Source organism: Heterocephalus glaber, unplaced genomic scaffold (assembly GCF_053883595.1).
Source record: "Heterocephalus glaber isolate CG9 unplaced genomic scaffold, H.glaber_assembly_v1.0 deba00001594, whole genome shotgun sequence".
Lineage (NCBI taxonomy): Eukaryota > Metazoa > Chordata > Mammalia > Rodentia > Bathyergidae > Heterocephalus > Heterocephalus glaber.
This window is the reverse complement of record NW_028258369.1, coordinates 17977678-18000389: the sequence shown is the minus strand read 5'-3', so window position 1 is coordinate 18000389 and position 22712 is coordinate 17977678. Positions and strand designations below refer to the sequence as shown.

At 41.7% G+C, this 22712-nt stretch overlaps 1 protein-coding gene across 14 annotated transcripts in view; it reads left to right on the top strand.

Annotated features, from left to right (window-relative positions):
- Frmpd4 (FERM and PDZ domain containing 4) overlaps window positions 1–22712 on the top strand; it is a 1030958-nt gene that overhangs the window by 1000342 nt on the left and 7904 nt on the right. For all 14 annotated transcript variants that reach the window (XM_087193747.1, XM_087193748.1, XM_087193754.1 and 11 more), the window contains 7 exons: window positions 1208–1339; window positions 4776–4895; window positions 11002–11138; window positions 14248–14374; window positions 16668–16757; window positions 17304–17486; window positions 19511–19649. In XM_087193747.1, coding sequence (XP_087049873.1) covers window positions 1208–1339; window positions 4776–4895; window positions 11002–11138; window positions 14248–14374; window positions 16668–16757; window positions 17304–17486; window positions 19511–19649 — 928 coding nt within the window. The remainder of the gene's footprint in view (window positions 1–1207; window positions 1340–4775; window positions 4896–11001; window positions 11139–14247; window positions 14375–16667; window positions 16758–17303; window positions 17487–19510; window positions 19650–22712) is intronic.

Below are 22712 nucleotides of genomic sequence, written 5' to 3'. Positions count from 1 at the left end.
GCAGTGTCCCTAGCATCTACACATTCATCCCCCACCCCACTGTGACAACAAAAATGTCTGCAGAAATTTCTAAATGTTGCTGTGGGGCAGCATTTCCCTTGGTTGAGAACCAGTGTTCTATGGGATTGTTAGCATCTGAACATAGTTACCTTGAGGAGGGATCATTTCCTACTTTTCAAGTACATAAGAAAGTAAAGGATGAAGAGATTACTTTTGCACTGCAGTAAATGTGTGCATTTGTGCCTGGGACCCTTTTCTAATGACACATGTTTAATCTTAGAAAAGATTACCAACAAAGCTTGCTTATTCCACCTTCCCCAGAAACGTTAAATGAACGTATATTTTATAGTGCTCTACCTCTGCACCAAACAGTGTTATAATAAATGCTTTCTATATATGGACTCATTTAATTCTTATATCCATTCCAAGGCAAGCATTATTATCATCCCCACCTGACAGATAGGGAACTAAGATACTTAGAGATTAAATATCTTGCCCAAAGCTGCATAGCTAAGAAGCAGTGGAGCTGGATTAGAAAACCAGATGGACCATCTCTGGAGCCCACAGTCCCCACCACCAGCACACTGCCCTTTCCTTCAGCAGGATAGGACCGGGGCCAGCAGGCTATGTTTGTGAAGAGCCAGAGAGCAAGTAGTCCAGGCCACTCAAGCCTCTGCTCAGTTCTGTTGATGCATTGCTCAAGAGCAGCTATCAACAAAAGAGGAAGAAATGGGCCTGAACCTGTCCCAACAAAACTTTCTTTACAAAACTGGCAGTGGGTTGGATTTGCCCTGCAGACCTTCTTCTGCCAAGCCCTGGGGAAGAGCACTTTCAGAACTCATTTAATCACTACCTCATTTAGTAGAGAGGAGACTTGAACTGAACAAGCTATACCATCTATTGACAACCTTTCTCATTTAAGACTAAGTAATAGGAAAGCTGTGCTTCTGGCTATTCACCTTGTTACCACTCTGTTTTGAGTGCCATAGAGAATTTGAGTGGTGGTAGAGGCCACGAAAAGGCCAAGGGAAGGAAAGCCTCATTTCTGTGTCTTTCGGGTCTTTGCAGCATCACATTCCAGAATCAAGCAAAGGTACACAATTTTGAGATGTGAAGCCTGAATATGTTACAACTCTCCAAGCATTGTAGACTCCAGAAAAGAGCAGCCTGTAGTTTGATCTCATTGTGTCAATGTTTTCTCTGCAAGGATGTCATCTTAACTCTTCAAGAGAAGCTCTCCATCAAAGGCATTGAGCACTTTTCCCTCATGCTGGAGCAGAGGACAGAAGGGGCCGGGACCAAGTTGCTCTTGCTGCATGAACAGGAGATGCTAACTCAGGTCTGTGAGACATCACCCTCAGGGGCAAAGCTGCTGGGGCCAGCAGAGCCCATGCAGCCTCAGAACACCCCTCCCTCTATCCCTTTAAATGCAGTGACTGCATCCCCAGTGGCCCCACTGAAGGAACCACTGAAATTCGCAATGCATTTTATACCTCAAGGTGATGGTCTCTTTTTGGTCAATCTTTCATAGCCTGTCATTTGGTCACCTAAACAGATTTGTCATCCAAAGACCCAGCAGCTACTCACAGGGAATATAGCTCTGTTGAATTCTATTTTATGTTATTGCAATGACTTGTTTGACTGTTTTGATCACTGATCTCTTTAAATCATTAAAAAGAAATGGTTTCTGAGAATATGTAAATAAAACTAAAATCATATTTAGTTGTTTGAAATTCTGCATGCATACTGAAGACTTTTTTGCATAGCCTGAAATCTCTTCCCCGGTCTTTCCTGCTATAAATATGTGATCTGCCAAGGTGTCCCAGTTCCTGGTTACCAAGATGCCACCCTTATCTGTCCTCTGGAGAGAAAAGCAGGCTGTTTGGCTGCTGAATTCAACAGAGCACCCTCACTTAGAATTTCACACCAGCAGTCTTTGTGGAATGCCTTAGACATTTCAACAAATGCACTCTACCTTGGAGACTGTGGTGATGAGAGAACGTTAGAGGGAGGTCATGAGAGAACACCAGGTGCTGAAGCATGACGATAGCACCAGATGGACGGAGGAACAGGAAGCACCATCACAGTAGAGTGTTTCTTGGTGGTGGCATAATTAAAAGTTGGTGCTGCACACATCAGGTCCTGCAAATATCCCTTCTTCTCTTGACTTAATCCATTTCAATTTACTGTATTGGAAAGCTGCTATTTGTGTTGGTTCATATTCCTATCTGTAAACTTGACCAATCATTTCTATCAGGCTCAAATCTACTGATACTTTTGTTGCTTTTTGAACTATTTTTATTAGCGCATGTTTCCAGGACTAGTCGTGACTGCATTCATCATGGGGAGTCGATACATGTACATAACACACCTTCTTCTGTCATCCCTTTTCCTTCCCTTCTCCTCTCACCATCTCTTGATCCCCTTCTCTTTTGCAGAAGAACTATCTTCCTGTTTGCTGTTATCTTTTATTTTGCTCTTTATTTATACTGTGGGTTTCTCATATAAGCAAAACCATACAATGTTAATTTAAGCCTATATCTGATTTATTTCACTTAACATCATGGTCTTGGTGCATTCATTTCCCTTCAAGTGCCCTCAAATGTAGCCCTCTTTATGGCAGAGTAATGCTCCATTCTGTATAGATACCACATTTTCTTTATCCATTCAACTGCTGATGAACATATAGGTCACTTCCAAGATTTAGCTACTATAAATTGTGCAGCTATAAACATGAGTATGCATGGATCATGTAATATGATGTCTTTAACTCTTTCAGGAAGATACCTAGAAAATAGCTGGGTCAAATGGAACTTCTAGTCATGTTTTTTGAGGAATCTCCATACTGATTTCCATAGTGATTGTACTAGTTTACATTCCCACCAACAATATAGAAAGGTTCCTTTTTCCTCAAAGCCTCACCAGCATTTGTTATTATTTGATTTCTTGATGATGGCCATTCTTTCTGGGTAAGATGGGATCTCAGTGCAGTTTTAATTTACATTTCTCTGATGGACAGCAATCACATCCAATGATTACTATTTTAACCTGTGCCAAAGCACTCTTGGAAGTGGATAACATTACGTAGGAACAAGCCCTGGTAGACAGAGTCCCTCGTGTGGGAGCTGTGTCTGCAGCTGATTTCCCCCAGAAGCATAATTTAAGGATTAGAATGCATGGGGCTTGTTTGGAAGCAGATCTCAGGAAATTCTGGAAGAGGAATTGGGGAGGGAAATGGAAAAAGCTGGGAAGCCAATGAAGAATGTGTTACTGCCAGTTTCCACTGTGGGCCACAGAAGCTCAATCCCACTGGGAGGACTGAATACACATGTCAGAGGTGTCCCATGCCACGGGAGAGGCAGCTGGGGCATTTGGCCCCCAACATGAGGTCTGTTGTTGGTGGTGGGCTATGCCTAAGGACAGTCTTTCCTTGGTTATTCAGGTTTGCCTCATGCTGTCAGATGGTTCCAGGTACTGTACTAAAGGGCTGTTAGCCCGCAGCAATAAGTGCCAAGGAGTTGTGAGCAGACAGCAAGTTACTGTGAGTCTAGCGAAAGCCCCATAGCTTTATGTTTCCATTTATCGTTTCTGAGCCCTAGTAACACCTAGGTTGTGGGATAGCATCATGCTGATTAACCTGAACAAGGACACTTCAAAAGCCTCTTCTGGAACTCAGTAAGCAACTCTTAAGCAAATTGGTTTAAATATCCTGGTCAAACCAGATCTGTGCCTTTGAAGTCAATGCAGTGCAGTTATTACCATTTCTGAACAGGATAAAAATTGGTATATTGAAATGTATGTGTGAATTTCTATGCCCTACCATGCGCTGTCTTCCCTCTTTCCCTCACCTGCTTCCCCCCTCTCCCATAGTACTCTCTCCCAGGAGCAGTTCCTTAATAAGCTCCTCGAATGCAAACCCTCATCTCAGGTTCTGCTTCTGGGCAGCTCAACCTAAGCTTCAAGGTAAGGTGCCCTTTTCAGGGAATGAGTATGTACAAGGAAGGAGTGATCAAAATATACAGTGAATGTTCAAATTTTTACAAATTGGACCGGGATGTAGCTCAGTGGTGCTGTGCCTGTCCAGCAAGCACAAGGTCCTAAGTTTGATCCTGGTACCGGAAAATAAATGAATAAAAGAGTTTTAAAAATTATCACAGTAAAAGACACATTGCCATTAATCCCCCTAACTTTGAACACACTTATCCCATCATTCTTACCACTTCCTGAAGCAGCTCTAGAAGTCCTCTTTTGTGTCTTTATGAGGAGTGATCAAAGTACAGTGGATGCTGCTGCTGAGAGTCATCCAATGGAAAGACAGGCTCATAAAAACATGATGGTGTGCCCTCATCCACCTGAGTCACCAGTCCTGGCACTGTGAAACTTCGTGGCTCTTCCCCAAAGTCAAAATGACCATGAAAGGCAAACATTTCCAATAGATTAAGGACATTAAAGTAACCTCAACAGTACAACTAAAGTCAAGTAAGTACAAAAGAGGACTTCCAAAACTACTCCACAGAGTGGCAAGAATGATGATGTAAGTGTGTTTGAAGTGAGGGCATTTCAGGGGAATTCTTGGTAATGTGTCTTCTATTGTAATAATTCATTTATATTTAAGCACATACCATATTTTTTATCACATCTCCTATGCTAAATACAAAAAGAACTTCAACTGCTTCTCTCCTTAGTGTTGAAGAAAGCTGACTTTGCTTTTGTGTCCCTCAGCCATTTCTCAGTTAGCACTGAAGTGTTTTTGTGTCATGGCTCTGCTCTTCCAGGTGACACAGAGGCCCAGCTCCCATAAGATGAGGTGTCTTTTCCGAATTAGCTTTGTCCCAAAGGATCCGATTGACCTGTTAAGGAGAGATCCAGTTGCTTTCGAGTATCTTTACGTTCAGGTACGTGAAAATTTTGTTATGTTTTAGATGAATGTTGTAGGATAAACTAACTTTGGCTTTTTCTCTGAATTTTCGAATTATGAAACTTCCTTGTCTTCTAAGTTCCATGAATTTTAAAATGATTATGTGGTACTCTTTTTATTTTCATATTTGATTTTGAAGTAATGTAATACTTCAAAAAAAGTTGCAAGAGTAGTCATCTAAACCCTCCATCCAGATGCACAGAGTAATATTTTGCCACAGGCACTTGATCTTTGGCGTTGATACATATTCCCTGTCTTTCCACAGAAACACACACACACACAATTTTTTTCTAAAACATATGAAAGTGAGTTGCCAAAATCAAATTGTTTTACTCCTAAATGCATTGTGGATATTTCTAATAACAAGAACACTGTCTTACATAACCATTGTATAATTAACAAAATCAAGAAAGTTAGGACAGAGGATGTAACTCAGTGGTAGAGTACTTGCCTACCATGCACAAGGCCCTGGGCTCAGTCCTTAGCACTAAGAAGGAAGAAAGAAAAGCAGGAAGGAAGGAAGGAATTTAACACTGACGCACTTCCATGATCTCAACTATACTCCACATCCAAAGCATGCCTATTGTCCTCCTCCTAATGTTCTTCATATCAATTTCTTTCTGGAACAGAGTCCACCACAGGACACAGGATCCCATTTTGCATTTAGTCTCTCTCTCTCTTTTTTTTTTTTTTTTTTGGTACTGGGGATTGAGCTCGGGACCTTGCTCTTGCAAGGCAGGTGGCGGAACCACTGAGCTAAATCCCCGGCCCTGCATTTAGTCTCCTTAGTCTTCTTAAGTCTGAAACATTTCTCAGGCTTTCTTTGATTTTCATGACCTTGAGAGATTTGAGGATTACTGATCAGCTACGTCGTAGACATCTGTCAATTTGGGGTCCTCTGGTGTTTTCTCATGATTAGATTGAGGCTGTGCATTTTGGAAAAAACAACAAGAGTGGCTTTGTTTCCTCAGTGTGTCACATCAGGAGGCACATGATGGCATTTTATCCCCTTAATGGCAAGCCTAAATGTGACTCTTAGTTAGGCAGTATCCTCCAAATCTATCCTCCCCCAAATCACTTTTTCTTTTGTAATGAATAAGTCGTTTGTGGGGAGTCACTTTGCAACTCTGTTTTTATGTTATACTCCATCACACTTTCACCCACTTGCCTTAGTATTAATTGATGACACTTACCTAAATAAATTATTATTATGATGGTTGAAAATGACGTGTTTGACTCTATTATTTCTTCATTTATTAATCAGCATGCTACTGTCAAAAACAGTTTTCTTTCTCCTTTATTTACTTATTTATGTATTGCTTACATTGTTCTGAAATATCATGAAATCCACTATACTGAAAGTATCAATTTCAGGTGATAAAACTCTAAGAGAATAGAATCTCTTCTAGATTGTCTATCTAATATTCGATCCTGAGCTATAATTTCTCAAAAAGTAAAGCTTCCGCGAATGTGTACCCAGCACAGTTTGTCCCAGAGGAAACTTATCTAATTTGATATTTAGGAGGTGGTCCTAGGTTTTTCTATAACTGCATCCTATTATTATCATTTAACTTTCCAATATAAGCACATTACATAGTAACCCATTTATCTAATGCTTAGGCATCTAGCACTAGAACTATTCAGAGAGGTTGTAAATCTCTATGTTACTTTTTCCCCTCAAAAAAAAGAGAAAAAAACAAAAATGAAACAAAACAATAAAAAAAGGACATGCTTTCTCTTCAACTGGGGATAACTGCACAAGGCAAAGTGACTGGAGCCATGCATAAACAATAAAAAGCCACAAAGTTGGAAAAGAAAATAAAAGAAACACTTGTTAACTCTGAATAGTTGGTACACAGGTATTAGTTATATTTCAAAGCTTTTGTAATCTTTAAAAGTTGGGGAGACAAAGAAAGCAGATAGAAGATGGAAGAGATAGAGAAGATAAATACTGGATGTTTGAAATGGTGAAATAAATTAAAGTGACAGTAAGTCCTAGAAATCAGAACTGAAGTCAGAAGAAAAAGAAACAGAACAGACCAGAACATTCTAGCAAATGAGGGCCCTCAGGATAAGACCAGCTAACTCCCCTACCTAGGTGGCCTTTGGAAGGCTGTGCTATTTACAGATCAATAGAGTAATTAATTTTTCCTGAAGATAACCCAGAGTCACCCAGGTAAGTCATATCCTGTTCAATATATACCCTGTTTACCAAGTTAAAAATTTAAAAAGCAAACATATGGTGCCTTTTCCACCCCAAACATTAAACCTGTCATATTTTGGTGTTTTTAGATTTTCAACTTTACTCAGCTACACCCTTCACTTGTCAATAGTGTCCTCTGTCCCTCCATGGGCCAGGGAAGCCAGATGTGACTGTATGAAAAGAGCAAAATTCAGCTTATCTGTTGTACATTTTTCCCATATTCCTGCTGAGAATGGTTCCATGGATTGGCAACTGAAACTAAGACCCTGTGCTGGATTTATTACTCCTCAGCTGCAAATACATAGTTACAGGTGCCTGTCAGTACCTAGCTACAGACAGTGAGATACACTGGGTGGTCATTCTCTATAAATATACACCCACCTAAGAGCAGGAAGATGCCCTCTTAAACCATTTGATTCTACTTATATTTCAACATCCCAAGTCCATTGAATTTAAAAAAGAACAACCTGATTGTGCAGGGTGTCTGTGGGGGTCTAAGTAGACAAAGAGACACTGCTAAACCCAGATCTGTACAAGGTGTGTGTTCCACTGTAATGCATAGAGAGCTTGCTTATTCGGAAGGCATCCCTTTCATACCTGTGGGACTGGTCTTGGAACAAGAAAACCCGACTGGAGATCTTGCCCAGGGACTTGCAGGAAAAGACTAAGGATGTTTCTGCTTTCCCACCTGGCATATTGTGTGGGTGGTGGATTAGCTACCTCTTCAAGGGGTAGCCAGCCGGGGAAATGGATAGCCATATTTGGTGGGCGACAGAGACCAAAATAAAGCTACTATCATTTTATATATCCTCCACTGAGAATAGGAAGTGAACATTTCTTTGCCTTAGACTCCCCACTTGGAAATGCCTGTATCACAGAATGTGTGATGCGCCTAAAATAACATCTGTCTACTATAAGTCAACTGGTCTGCAAATGGTGCCTGTGGCCATGTCAATTTTAAAATATTTAAAAGATACAATAAAACTGGCCTAGAGATCAGAAGAGCAAGCAGAAGCAATGCATATTGCTTTACAAAAACAAAATCAATTTAACTTAGCATGCTCCTAATGAAGACAGTCACCAATGACTAGATGAAGCATGACTAAGAGAACAGAGATTTTAATAGTGATAATGTCTATTAATCTCCTAGTTGTTAATGGCCCATGAGGTCTTTTACAGATTTTAGCATATATAATAACAGTAAACTAATAATATAGATTATTCTAGTTCGGAATCATAATGAGTTATGCTGACATTTTCCTGCCCTCTGCCTATTAAGAAGAAGATTGTTAGGGCTGGGGATTTAGCTCAGTAGTTTCTCTGCCTGCTATGCAAGCGCAAAGACCCAAGTTCGATCTCCGGTACCAAAAAAAAATAAGAAGATTGTTAGACCAGTTAGTAAACAGGATTTGACCTAAGAGATTCCAAAAGGTTTTCAAATGCTTTAGCAATATTGGTTTCATTTTTAATATCTAATATGTTAATTATCAATGAACTTTTTGTAGGCCTAAAGTGGAGCCCACTAAGACCTCTGTTTCATAAAACAGTGACCACCATTCACCTGTGGACTGCATTTTAAGTAAAGTACTTAAGAGTAATAAAAGCATGATTAATACAAAAAATATATATAATTCAGATTTCACACTAATTCTCCAGGATCAATCTAAACTAATTGCATAATATAATTAAATGACTAATCCTCTTGTCAAAAAATTCACCCAAAAGCCTAGCTAAATACAGGGTAAAACAGGTATGAAAAAAAATAGTTCCAGCCACAACTCTTAGGAAATATAATAGTGATAACTCATCTTTATAAAGCACATTCTGTTTTATTAAACACCCTCATAGGTATCATGGCAAATTTACAAGTTATTTGTTAACTCTCAAATTAAAGAGTGCATCCATTTTTCAGACAAGAAAATTGAGACCTAAGAGATCTGAAATGCCATGTCCAAGGTTATTTGATTAACAGTTGACAGAGCCTAGAATCAAACTTGGACTTTTGTCTCTAAATTCTGTATGAAAAGCCTCTGTCTTATTCCAATGTGCAATAGCAGTGAGTGAAGAAAGTGTTTTCTCAAATGCCTGAGCATGGCACTGTGACAGTGGCTTTCCCACCCCTATCTCTCCTGGGACACTGTAAAGCGACCCCTATGTAGATTGTTAACACCCTTGGAGCCCACGTGAGCTGAACTGAGCAATGGGAAGTGACAGGTAAACCCAAGGCTAGAGAAATAAAATGGCAGCCTGGAGTGGCTTTCCTAGCTGGGCCAGTGAGGCTGCCCTGACTCCTGCCTCAGGACAGATGCACCTCCAACAAGGGGGCCAGGCATTCCAGGGAGCTTTAAAGTTTCACAGGGAAACGAAGGTGAAAGCCATGTTAGGGATGGGGGGGTACAATGGGCTAAGGGACACACACATCACATGTGGGTACACAGTGTGCATTGCACAGAGTGCCAGCATAGCACGCGTGAAGTATGCCAAGTGTGTAGAAGCCGTACAGCAGTACATGTTCCCGTTTTAGTAAAATGAATCTATGAAGTGATTACAAATGCACATCTCTTGGAAAGGAGGCAAACTCATCCAATATAGGCTTCCATTTGAACTCTTCTTGGGACAACGCAAAGAATAAAGAAAAGAAAGGTGTAAGAAAGGCATTATCTGTATTTGCTCACCCAAGAACAGTTTCCCGTAACAACAGTAAGGAAACACAGATGCACAATCTGCTTACGCAGTCCCGCGCTTCTCCCCAGCATTGAGCTCCCTGCTCTGCTCCTAGCAGGAGTGAGAACACACCCCTTAGACCAGTGGCCTGTGGCCATGCAGGACTTTACACATTGTAACACACTCTCAGCCACTCTAATCTGATCCTCACAACACAGCCAGTGAGTTGGGTGTTTCCATTTTCCAGATGAGCAACCACACCACGAGATGTGACATGACCCCCACAGAGTTGCACATTTGAGGCAGCAGGGATGCAGCCACGAAGATGATGGGGGACTTTAGTAACTGCCCTCTGTGGAGCGGACCAATGCACTGCAATAAACCATTGCTTGTTCGTCTCATTTAATCCTCGAACCACACCAGTGAGGTAGTTCATATGAAGCCCCACTGCACAGATGAGGAACTGAGGTCACGAGAGTGCAAGTCAGTGGTACACAGGCAGCCACTGGCAAAGCCAGGACCGCAGAGCAGCAGGGTCTAAGCGCAGATCTGCCATACCCAGTCGCCTTCCTGATTCTGCCTCCCTGAAGGTGCTCTGGATTCTAATGAAGAGGAGGAGGACATGTCTTTCTTGAGGACAGTAGTTAAGGTGTAAGAGTGCTTACCACTTACCAGGTACAGTTCTAAGGGCTTTCTTTACACTGTTAGCTCGTTTAACTACCCCCACAACCCTGTAGTTAAACAGCACTATTACCCTAATTTACAGACAATGAAACGGAGGCACTGACAAGTAAGGAGCTTGTCCAAGGTCACACCCCCACCCAATACGGAGGGACGAGTTTGGAACCCAGGATTCCAACTCTGATGGCCCAGCTCCAAAAACTGCATTATGCTATCGGAGCTTCGCCTGCTCTGCTGCAGCACCTGTGTTTGGAAATTTCATCCCTAAATTCCTAATTATTTTTACAAAAAGCTAAATATTTAAATAACAGCTTGTCGATGAGTGTTAAATGTTTTGTATGGTCTGTGTTTCTGTGCGTGCAATTAAACACTGAGTCGGTTCCAAGCTGCACGGTAGAAGCGTTTCCACATTTAGCCTCCTTGCCTTTGAAGTGAAGGTTGAAACACTGAGGAAATGCGTGTCACCTGTTCCTCTAAAGCGGCGCGGGGCGGCCTATTCTCTGACGAGCTGCGCCCTCTGCTGGTCTCTTCGCAGAGTTGTAACGATGTGGTCCAGGAGCGCTTCGGGCCGGAGCTGAAATACGACATAGCCTTGCGGCTTGCAGCGTTACAAATGTACATCGCCACCGTCACCACCAAGCAGACGCAGAAAATCTCCCTCAAGTACATCGAGTAAGTGCTGGCTCTCGGCGCCACTTCGGAGCCAGAAAGGCGGCTTCCTAACCGCCCGAGCGCACTTTTGATCTTTGTTTTTATTTCGAAAATTGTTCTGTTTGTGGCAGGTCATTTGTTAACCAGAGGCAAAAGGTATGAATATCATGTTCCTTTATGGTAGAAGAGATACATTTCGTACACAATCTACCTTCGGAAAGTTGTGGTTCAAATGAAGGTTATATCAAAAGTGAAGTGTCCATTTTTAAATTCCTAAAGGGACTTGGTTCCAAGCTAAACTTTGGAATCAGCACTTTTCAGGCATTAACCTATTAAATTCTTACATGTGAGATCAGTTTTCCAGAAAACCAAACGGAGTCACAGACTAAGTAACTTGCCCAAGTCTGCTCACTGGAGGGGGCAGGATTTGAACCCAAGCAGTGGGACTCCTAGTTTTGCTGGGATTTTCCTGGTGATTTGAAGCACCTGTGTTTGGAATGTGTCTGTGTAGCCTGAGGTCACTTTTAGATGGTCAGAACTCAGTATAAAAAGTAATGTCCCAATCAGGGAGCATGGTATTTGTAGTCGAGAACTATGACGTAAAAAAAGAAGTGTGATGTAGCCGGGAAGGAGGCCACACACAAACCTCACTGGCCTCTTGGGCAGAGGCTGAGTCGGCCATGGAACTCCCTCAGTAGACCTCTTTGGCCAGGGAAGAACCTCTTGCCTTAGGATCGGTGTGGACTTCAGTTCCTGAGTCTATCCTTCAAAAGGATCTCTCTGTCTCCCAGCAGGTGATTCATTAGCTTAAAGCAACCCTACTTCCTCCATCCCAGGAGTGACTTATGCTAAGAGAAAGGAAAACACATATTTCAGAGTTTATGACCAGGCTGAAGTCATATCTCTACATACAGTTATAAGCCTTGGACATCTTCCCCACCCCATCCCCACCTGCAAGCAATGTACAAAGTCATTACAACTACCCCTTCCCAAGAAGTTTGTCAAGGGCTGCCTATAAGACACCAGGATGTCAGGTTTACCCACGGGTCGGGGGGGCGGGGCAATAGCTTTTCTGTGCAAGTCCATGAGCCCATATTGGGGAGGTCTGGAGCTCCCATTTGCTGACTTCAATGCCTCTGTTCTGGCAACTCCATCCACCTGTGGATGCCCAGGGAGGGACAAATCCTTCTGGCCCTTTTGAGTCTTGGTGCAGCGGTGCCAGATGATTTCTCTCTTTTTTCCCTTGCCACATACGTGCAGTGACTGTAGTCTGAGAGACACAGCTCACCAAAGAGGCCTTCCACTCAGCTGGACACATTCATACCTCCTCCCAATCACCTTTCTGTCCCTGTTCTTAGGGACAGATGGATATGGCTGCCATTTGAGAAGGTGGCCTGCACAACATGAGTGGATTTCCAGATAATTAAAATGCATTTCTGTTTCTACTATCTGTGTCCACACTGTACAGTCAAAAGTCTCTCTTAGAGCTGGGCGTGGTGGCGCACGCCTGTGATCCCAGCACACGGGAGGCTGAGGCAGAAGGATCGTCGTGAGTTTGGGCCAGCCTGGGCTACATAGTGAGTTCATGGCCAGCCTGAACTACAAAGGGAGACCCTGCCTCAAAAAGCAACAACAAAATAAATTTCTCAGTAGCCAAGCATGGTGGGGCACACCTGTGATCCCAGCACACGGGAGGCTGAGGCAGGAAGGTCCCATGTTTGAGCCCACCCTAGGCAACTTAGCAATGTAGTAAGACCCTGTCTCAAGAGAAGAGATTTTAAACGGGATGAAAATATAGCTCAGTACAAAGGGCCTGTATTCAATCCTCAGGAACACACATCTCAGATTTAAGTAACTTGACTGAGAATATTGCAGAGTCTATAATAATTGTCAGTAATGAATTTCTTTCTTCACTCAACAAATAGTCATTTGGCATTTTATGAAGTATTCACATTAGGACAGTAAAAAGTATTACTATGTATAAATGTAATCTTGACCATCAAGGAATTTGTGATCTGATTGTGAAAAGGAGACATCAACATTGAACAGTACTTATTGAAAATAACGATAAAGGACTTGGGGTATAGAGCAATGGTAGAGCACTTGCCTAGCATGCATGAGGCCCTGGGTTCAATCTCCAGTATTAATATACATACATGCATACAAACATAAATAAAATGATACAAGTAGAATTAAAAGGCCACCCATAAGGAGTGTCAAATAATGAGTAAATATAAGTACAAGTTGAGGAGAAAGAAGAAAACATAGTGACCATAAAAATAGCATCTTTATCAAAGAACATGGACGGTCCGGTGGAACAAGACTGTATTCTCATCCTTCTTCGGAGAGGACCTGGAAAAGAAGAAATAACTAAAATCCTCTTGAAGATCTCAGGATAGATTTCCTAATGGAACTTTCTTAGGAAAGAATAGTAGTCATTGCTGGGGAAGTGGCTCTTGGCAAAAATATTTCACTCCAGACCCATTTGTTGCTTTTGCTTCTTTTATATCCATTCCCCTGAATGGATACCCTGCCAGATGGACATACTTGTGCAACCACGAGCCACCCTCCAACAAGAAATGTTAATGGAAGGAGTTGGACAGACATGAATTGGCTGGGACAAAAGAGAACTGTGCATTGCTAATAAAATGGCCTTTGAGAGGGGAAAAGGACAGAGAAGATGGTTTAGGCACATGAAGAAATTGCATTCATCCATGTAAGAAAAGAAAGTGAAACAATGTAGGAAGACAAGGAGATAAGAGAATGAGAATAAAGAGGTGGAAAGAAATTGGTGTTGGAAATATAAACTTAGATATGGGAATGTATTTAAGAGATTCAGATGTTGGTTGAGGAGGCCTCTCTTCTATTTCTATTGGTCCCCTTATGCCTTGTTTGAATTCTTTCTGGAGACTGAGGAATGTGTATCTTTTGAAATGCAGATATAGGTTTTAATGAGCAAATAGTATGTTTCCTGAGTGTAAATTGAAAGCTGCTTCCCTAACTGGGAACTTATCTCCATTCCCTGCCTAACAAAGAGCTCATTTGTTCCAACAAATATCAGAGCGCCATTTTGTCTTAGATAACTAATCATCACAAGAATGTGAAATTAGAGATATGCTTTTTATTGCAGGAAAGAATGGGGATTAGAGACTTTTCTCCCCTCTGCTGTGCTGCAAAGCATGAAAGAGAAGAACATCAAGAAAGCACTTTCACACCTTGTCAAAGCAAATCAAACCTTGGTACCACCGGGTAAAAAGGTATCACATTTGCATCTTAATAGAAAATAGATTTTTAAAATGTTTAAAATTAGCCTGTGAATAAAATACTTAGCACCATATTTTCAGAAGGCGGTAACATCTTATAACTTTTTAAAAGCTATTAACATAGGTCTAAGTCTAATGAAAAACAAGCATTCTTGTGGACACTTATATCTTTCTCACAAGTTATAGACTCTTTATTGTACAGGGTGGGTGTGTTCACAGCCCATGCAGGTGAGCCTTGCGTGGCCCCAGAGACCTTGTGACTAGATGATAAAATTGCAAGATGATTCTACATTTCCCTCATAGTCTTGCTCACCACTCAGACATTCACAGCAGCCAGCAAAGGACCCTGAAGGTCAGATGCCATATTAATGAAACTGGGATTTCTCTACTGTGGCACTTTTGACATCTGATAACTGATCCTTCTTTGTTGGTAGTAGTAGGAGCTGCCCTGGGCATTGTAGGATGTGCAGCAGCACCCCGGTCTCTCCCCACCAGAGGCCAGCAGCACCCTTCCCCTAATAACAAGTAAAAATGTCTCCAGACATTGCCAAATGTTCCCTGGGAAACAAAATCACCCCAAATGACAACTATTAGATTAAACTGTACTTGGGGAAGGAATATACAGTTATTCTGTCTCTCATTATTAGTGTTAAAATCTTTGTTTTTGTTTTCATTAAGTACACAAAGAACATTTTAAAATATACTGTTGGTCAGAAAAGAAAGATATAATTTATAAGTGATAAAAAGAAAGGAGTCCAGTAACCAAAAAGAGTAGGAGCCTTCAATTACCAGGCCTAGAAAATGAGGAACAGTCTAAAAACCCAAGAACACTTTCCAGTTGATACTGGCTACAGAAACTTGTGTGACTGTAAAATGAGGCACTCTCCGCACGGACTTAGTATATGGTTTGAAGTCACAGTTACTTGCTAAAGCACTTACTCCTATTCCTGCCTCACCTCATAACTTTTAAAAAAATATATAATTGGGCTAAACCCACTCTCACCCATGTGCAACTTACTTCCCGGCTTCGTGGGAGGATACCTCCCATCACAGAGAGCATTCAGCTTTAGAAATAGAGCAGGCTGCCTTAGGTCAAGATTTTTTAAATTTCAGTTTGACTTGCCCAAAGCTAATTTCTATTAATTGACTTGATGTTAATTTTTTTCAAGCCTGGCCCAATGGCCTAGTAGTAGTTTGGTAACTGGTATAACTTCTATCTTTCTAAGTTCTATCTATCTGTCTGTCTGTCTACCTATGCATCCATCTATCTATTTATGCATTTATCACTATCTTCATGTAAGGCCACTTGTCCTAGTCAAGAGGGCGTGGTTGCTTTCAACACAATTTTCAACATGCTTTTTTAAAAAAGCTGAACAAATGGTGTTAAATAACAGTTATGTAAAGGGCAGTGCCCATAGGTCTGGTTAACAAATGATTTGGCAAGTCAAGAGTGATTGAAAACAGAATTTTTTAGTCATTACAACTTAATGGTTATGTACACCTTGTTGGAACATTTCACCCTTAATAAATATTCCGGACACATTCTGTATGAAACATGGACATGTTTTTAATCAGATACCTTTATTTAAGTGATGTGAGAACCTACATTTTTAAGTCTTTATAAAGATTAATTTGTCTGGATGAAATTTCATTTGTAATTCATTCATGAAACTCAACAGATTCTCATAGTTGAACTAAAAAAAACACAAGGACTTAGATAGCAAGTTCAAACATTTCCATAATGATCGGAACGCAGAAAGTTCATTTTTCCCTGGAAACTTGCAAAGACCAGAGGGAACTTGAGAGGGGAGTTGTAAGAGCCTGTTTAAAAGGCTTTACATAGATTTCAGGTGTGTATTCAAAACAGCTCCCACACATCTTCCGTGCGGGTGAGACTCCGTGCTGTGGGAGAACCTGTGTGCAACCCGCCTCTGTCCCTGGTCACAGTGGGAAAGCACCACTCACTTCTTCAAACCTCCCAACGGGCAGATGTTTTCATGGCCCATTTTATCAGTTTGTTCTCATTTCTCCAGTCCCCTAGCCCACAGATCCATACTGATGAGTGCCCCGTGCATTGCCCCCAAAGGGGGGAAGATTTGAATCTTAATGTCACACTGCAGTCCAGCATCGGGAAACCAAGTATGTAGCCATTTCCTTTCCTTCCTAATGAAGAGTCTAATGCACACTCTACCTCCCCAGTCCCAGTTTACCTTCCTTGCCTGCTGGTCTCCAGATGAAAAGGAGTCACACCCAGTGGAGTCATTCGAGCTTTCCTTTCTCTCCTCAGCTCTCTGCGCTTCAGGCCAAGGTCCACTATCTCAAGTTCCTCAGTGACCTGCGACTCTATGGGGGCCGTGTGTTCAAGGCAACATTAGTGGTAATTTCTTTTCCTTGCTTTTTCTTGGAAGCCATGGAGGTCTGCAAAATATCACTATAGAGGCTGTCTTGATGACCAAACCAAATCAGCCGTGAATCTCTTTCAGCCTTCGTTTCTAATCAACTTCACCACAGCTTGAAAATATCCAAAGAAATGTTAAACTAGATAATGCCAAGTGCAGCCTGCCCTAGGAAAGGAAATGTGAACAAAGAAGAGAAACAAAGGACTCTAACAATGGCCACCTTTTCAGTCATTGAGCCAGAAGTTGCTTTCATGGGGAGGGGGACAGAGAGAGAAAGAGAGCAAGAGATCCACAAACCTATATATTGTATTATGGTAGCATTTACTTTCTACATTATTTGTAATTTATCAAGAACCTCAATGTAGTCATCTATCTGGTTCTTCTAATTAGATGATTTAGTACAATGTGACCCAGAAATAATTTCTAAAGAAAATGTAATCTTAGAAAAACAGGCTCTCGAGCTTAACTTTGCATGGTGCTTCACAAGTCTGAGCTTTAAAAATTTTTGTCAATATCTTTCTCAGCAGGCAGAAAAACGCTCAGAAGTGACTCTACTAGTTGGGCCCCGGTATGGCATAAGCCATGTCATAAACACCAAAACCAATCTGGTCGCTCTTTTAGCTGACTTCAGCCATGTCAACAGGATTGAAATGTTTACTGAAGAGGAGAGTTTGGTGAGGGTGGAACTCCATGTGCTAGATGTGAAGGTAAGCATTTCAAATGTTCACATTTGCAGGCCTTTGTTTGAACAGCTATCAGTGCTACTATTTACAAAGCAGGTAAAAGTTAATGTGTGCAGGGTCTTGGGGATGCCATCCAGTGCAGAAAAAAAGCCAACTAACTCAGGCCTGAGGGTTCTGTTCCTCACTAGATAGTTGTATGATTTGGGTATGAGTTACTGTACTTCTCTGAGTCCAATTTCTTTATCATGAGAAAGCAAGCCACATCATTTCTAGGACCTTTCTGAGATTAGAATATTGAGTCATAGGGAGTAGGGAGGATTCTTCCCAACTAACTTTCTAGAATCTATGACTCACACAGAGAGTGAGATTTCTTTTTCCCCAAGTTTCTTCAGATTTCCCAATCTCTTTGGTTTGGTTGGGTCCATATGTGGTTATTATTTTGGAAAATCTGGGTATTTTACTTAGTAGCAATTGGTACTAACTATGACCATTCCATTTAATACAACAATCGGACATTATCCACAAAGGGCTCAGGTCTACTCCCAAAATAGAAATTGACAGAAATAGTGCAGATCTCCCCCACCCCTGCTTCTTTTCTTAGTAAAGATGAGTCATTGGATTTTGGCTATGTTGATATATCTGATGCTTCCATGGAGAAAAAGCAAGAGAGCCGAAAGGAGACAGTGCCTCCACAAACGGGACATCATTAGCCAGGAGGAGTCCTCTGGTCAGGCACGACCTAGCCCTGCCTCCACTCCCACCAGGGTGGTGTGAGAGGAGTGGACTAAGAGTAATTGAGACTGCTGGCAAGGGCATTTGCAGAGCAAGTCAGAGCAGGATGAGACAGATGATCGAGAGAGAGAGAAAGGAGAGAGGGCATATAGTTCAGACGTGTTAGCTGTGGCCTGTGGGATTTCATGGGCTGAATCCAGAGGACTGCAGTTAACTTCAAGGAAGTCCCAAAATGTGTACATAAACTTGGAATGCCTATGAACGAAATAGCCCCATCATGGGAAAAGGGCAGAAGAAAGCATGAACTGGATGTAGCTGCAGCCATTACAGCCCTGATACCAGTGCCAATCGGTGCTGAACAGAAGTGAGCAGTGAGACCCATTCATGAGACTAATGGTGTCCTGCCTACTGAATGTGAGGAGTGGCTGGCAGGCTGAGGGGGGACCTCAGTTGAAGTGGAAGGAACGATAGTTCAGCAGGTAGTATAGATACTTTAGATGGAAAGTTCTATGCCACCAGACAGGGACATCAAACCTGGCCAGTGTCCTACTCCTGGGAGTGAAAGCAGTGACTGGTTGTCTCACTGTCTGCCCCTTTTTCTGTCTGCTTTTTCCTGCCTCTCTCTCTCTCTCTCTCTCTCTCTCTCTCTCTCTCTCTCTCTCTCTCTCTCTCTCTCTCTCTCTCTCTCAACAACAATATACCCTTCCTAACTCATTGAGAAAAACTGTTCTGTCAAAACTTCCTTCCCTACACTCCCAAGATCCATATCCAATAATATAACTTCAGGATTTGCAGTAAATTCTAGGCTTTTGTCAACTCTCAGCACCAGTTTACCTTCCTGTAAATTTACTGTTTCTTTTAGAAGCATCTCTTTGACATTTTTGATCCAGTCTTAGAAGACTTTTCCACTTGATTTTTTTCCTTCACTTTAACACTAATTTTCACTGTGAGCCCCAAATTTAATCTTCCCGTGAGCTTTTTCACATTGAGTGTTCACTCCTGGTAATGAAAGTAACTTGTAACTTAACTTTTTAAAATGTTGACAATTTGGGGACGAAAACCAATGATTTTTTGTTCTTATTCCAATCTGACTGGGAAGAGATCCAAAAGGTCCCGGCTTTCTAGCCTCCTACATGTTTCTCAATAAAGTGCTTTGTGTTTGCCCTGAATTTCCTCCCCTGTTGTGTTTCTCCACTGGAATCTTTGTTCAATAACTTCTTTTGTTTGTGTTTTATAAGCATAAATGCAGCTGCTGCCACTCCAGGGAGCTTCTTAAGGAAAGATGGCTTTAACCAAAACAACTTTTTTTTCTGCAGCCCATCACGCTTCTGATGGAGTCATCTGACGCCATGAACCTCGCCTGCCTAACTGCTGGGTACTACAGGCTGCTTGTTGATTCCAGAAGGTCGATATTTAACATGACCAACAAGAAAAATGCAGCCACCCAAGACACAGGTATTTTCTTTCTAAGCTTGTGAAGCACTGACCACTTCACCACCACCACCACATCCAGACCTCACCTGACAACAATAAGAAATGTGTTCCTTAAAAAGTTAAAATTGTACTCATATAGACCTTAATATCCAAATGAAACAAAAAAAGCCTTCAAATACTGCTGATATTCTCCAATTGTGAAAAATGAATGTGCTGATTTCCCATCATGTTTGGCATGTCACTTGGAAATGGCAGCCACTTGCTTCAAATGCAGTGATTTTATTATTTATGGCTGCATTTGCATCGCCTCTCTATTGCAGAGGCCAGGACACACAGCACTAACTGATGATGGAATACCCAGCTAAAGTTTAGGAGCTCCCTGCTGTAGGGTTGTGCTTTCTTTAAGATATCTGAGGTCCAGATGGCTGTGCAGCCTCCTTCCTGAAGTCAGGCTTAACCAGGATTTGGGGGGTTGATCAACAGGAGGAGGTGAGTATTACCCAGCACTTGGACTTGGGGGCACTAGAGGGAATTTCTTCAGCCCAGACAGCCATCTTGGATCCATAATAGGAGCATAAAGATAGCAATGATATAAAATAATTCAATCCAGCCACTTGACAGGACACAGCCCCCCCCCAAAACTGTGGACAAGAAGTTTGCAAATGTTAAATTGATATTTCCTTCAGGGCTAGTGGTTTTCATTTGTTTTAGGACTTTTTCAGTATTTGAGCATTTTCCTCCATCTACAGTGGATGCTCAGTAAGCGTGGCTGATGGATAGACACCACCATGCAAGGCAGAGCCACTGGCCCATGAACGATTCTAATCAGGGGTTCCGTAATTACACTTCTTTGACAAGAAAAGGAATGCTTAAGAACAAATTCATTGTCACTAAGAGAAAGGGGGAGGATGAAAAAAGGGAAGGAAAACTCATTTTTAAAATGAGAAGAAAGCATAAATCTTTAATCTATAAATATATTGTATAAATATACAAGTATATTGGAATATGTTGATGTACACAGACTCATACTTGGTTTATGATGATGGCTGGGTAAGTGGGAGCAATTATAATCACAGAAAAAGAGAAACCAGACTGACAGAGAGAGAGAGAGACAGAGAGAGACAGAGACAGAGACAGAGGCAGAAACACAATAGAGACAGAGAGAGACAGCATGCTAGAAGGCCACTTTGATTTTCCAATCAGATAAATCTTAAGATTTCAATCCAGCCCGACCTCCAGGTGCATGTGTTTTTAGATTTTTCTAAGCTTGGGTTTCCTCATTAGTATAAATGGGATTAAAAGGTTAGTTTACAGGGTAAGGGTTACTGACAAATCTACATACAGCACCTAAAACCATGCTCAGTACATCTGTTAATAGTTGGCAGTTAAAAAAAAAAAAAACTAGTGGGAAAAATTGAGAATGAAAGTGATAGAACTACAGAAGGAAGACAAATGCAGAACAAGAGGCAAAGAAATTCCCCGAGGGACGCAAATGGTTGAAGATAATTAAAGAAAGGGAAGGAGCAAAGAGGAGGAGTGAAGAGCACGCAGAGTTTGGTGGAGAACACTTTTATGACCACATGTTTTTGTTGGGAGAAGAGATTTAGAGCAATTCAGCAATGACCTTTGGAGTTCCAGAGAGTGGAGAACCAATTTAACACAATCCTTTCACGTTGGAAAACCAGGTTTGGGCTTTTTATTTTCAAATCTTAAAGTTTATTTTGAAGATAAAACCTTTTCTCCATGGGCTGTTAAAATTCTACCAGTACAGGAAGAAAACCAAACCTACCATCCTAAAATGATTACAGTAATAAGGGTCTCAGTTCTGTTCAATTTATAGTGATTAAAAATGTAATATTTAGTAAAACTGAGAGGCAAACCTTAGTTATGAAGTGCTATTCCAGTGGGGGGAGAAGGGAACTTCAGCCTCTCAGTAAGTTATCCTAGTTTTACAGCAAGAGTGAAGTGGAGGGCATGTGCTCCAAGTATCTGTCCCCATGCTCAAAGAGAGTGGGGTGGCCAGAGAGAGATAGAGCACACCCCAGAAAGGATCCGGAAGACCTTGGCTGAGCAGCAGTTTGGATCTTGACTTCCTACAATGGCTGCACACACTCTCTCCTCTTTCGAAACTGATAAAACATCTTATGAGACATGAGAAATGTCAAAAGTAAAGTCCTTTTAGTCCACTTCATCCCTAGTCCACTGGAGACTGGGCCACAGAACAGGTCTCATTTCTCACTCCAGATCCTTCTGCATCTCCAGAACCATTCTAAGAGGCCAAAGCAGCATATCCTCCTTGAAGGAAGCCAAAATTGAGCACATATTTTCTTCTCATCTCAAGTTGAGACACAACTTAGGCAAGATCTTTAATAAAGAACTGTAAGCCTCCATTCTCCCCCACCACTATTTTGAAAATTCACCTTCAAACCTTCACCAAATCCCTGATACCTTTCATCTATAGACCTCTGACCTTTAGGAAGGGCCTGTTTAAGTATCATTAACTTGTAGCCTCCTGGCCTATTCAGTTTTCTTGTTTCTCACAGCTGGGAATTGACAAGCTAAAGCTAATGGACTGAATCTTATTCTCATACATAAGGTCTTATTGGAATTCAACCACACTCATTGGACTCCTTTCCTGGAGCTGCTGTACCAAATTACCACAAACTTGGTAGCTTAAAATACAGAAATAGATTCCCAATTCTTGAGGCCAAAAGTCCAGAGTCAAGGTGTAGGCAGGGACGTGCTCCCTCCTCAGCATCCACAGGAAAGTCGTTCCTTGCCTTTTCCTGCTGCTGGAGGCTGTCGGCACTTCTGGTGACTGCATAACTTCAGCCTTTGCTTCTGTCTGCACCTGCCCTTTGCCTCATCTCTCGGCCCACGCCTACTTCGGCCTTTCTCTTCCCCTTGGATTTAGGGCCCACACAGATGATTCAGGGTGATCTCATCCGAGGACCCAGACCTTAATTAAATCGACTAAACCTTTTTCCCCAAATACAGTCACATCACCAATAAGAGCACATTCACGGAGGGGACACATCTTTTGAGAACTGCCATTCAACCCACACTCCCATTTGTTTATGGATC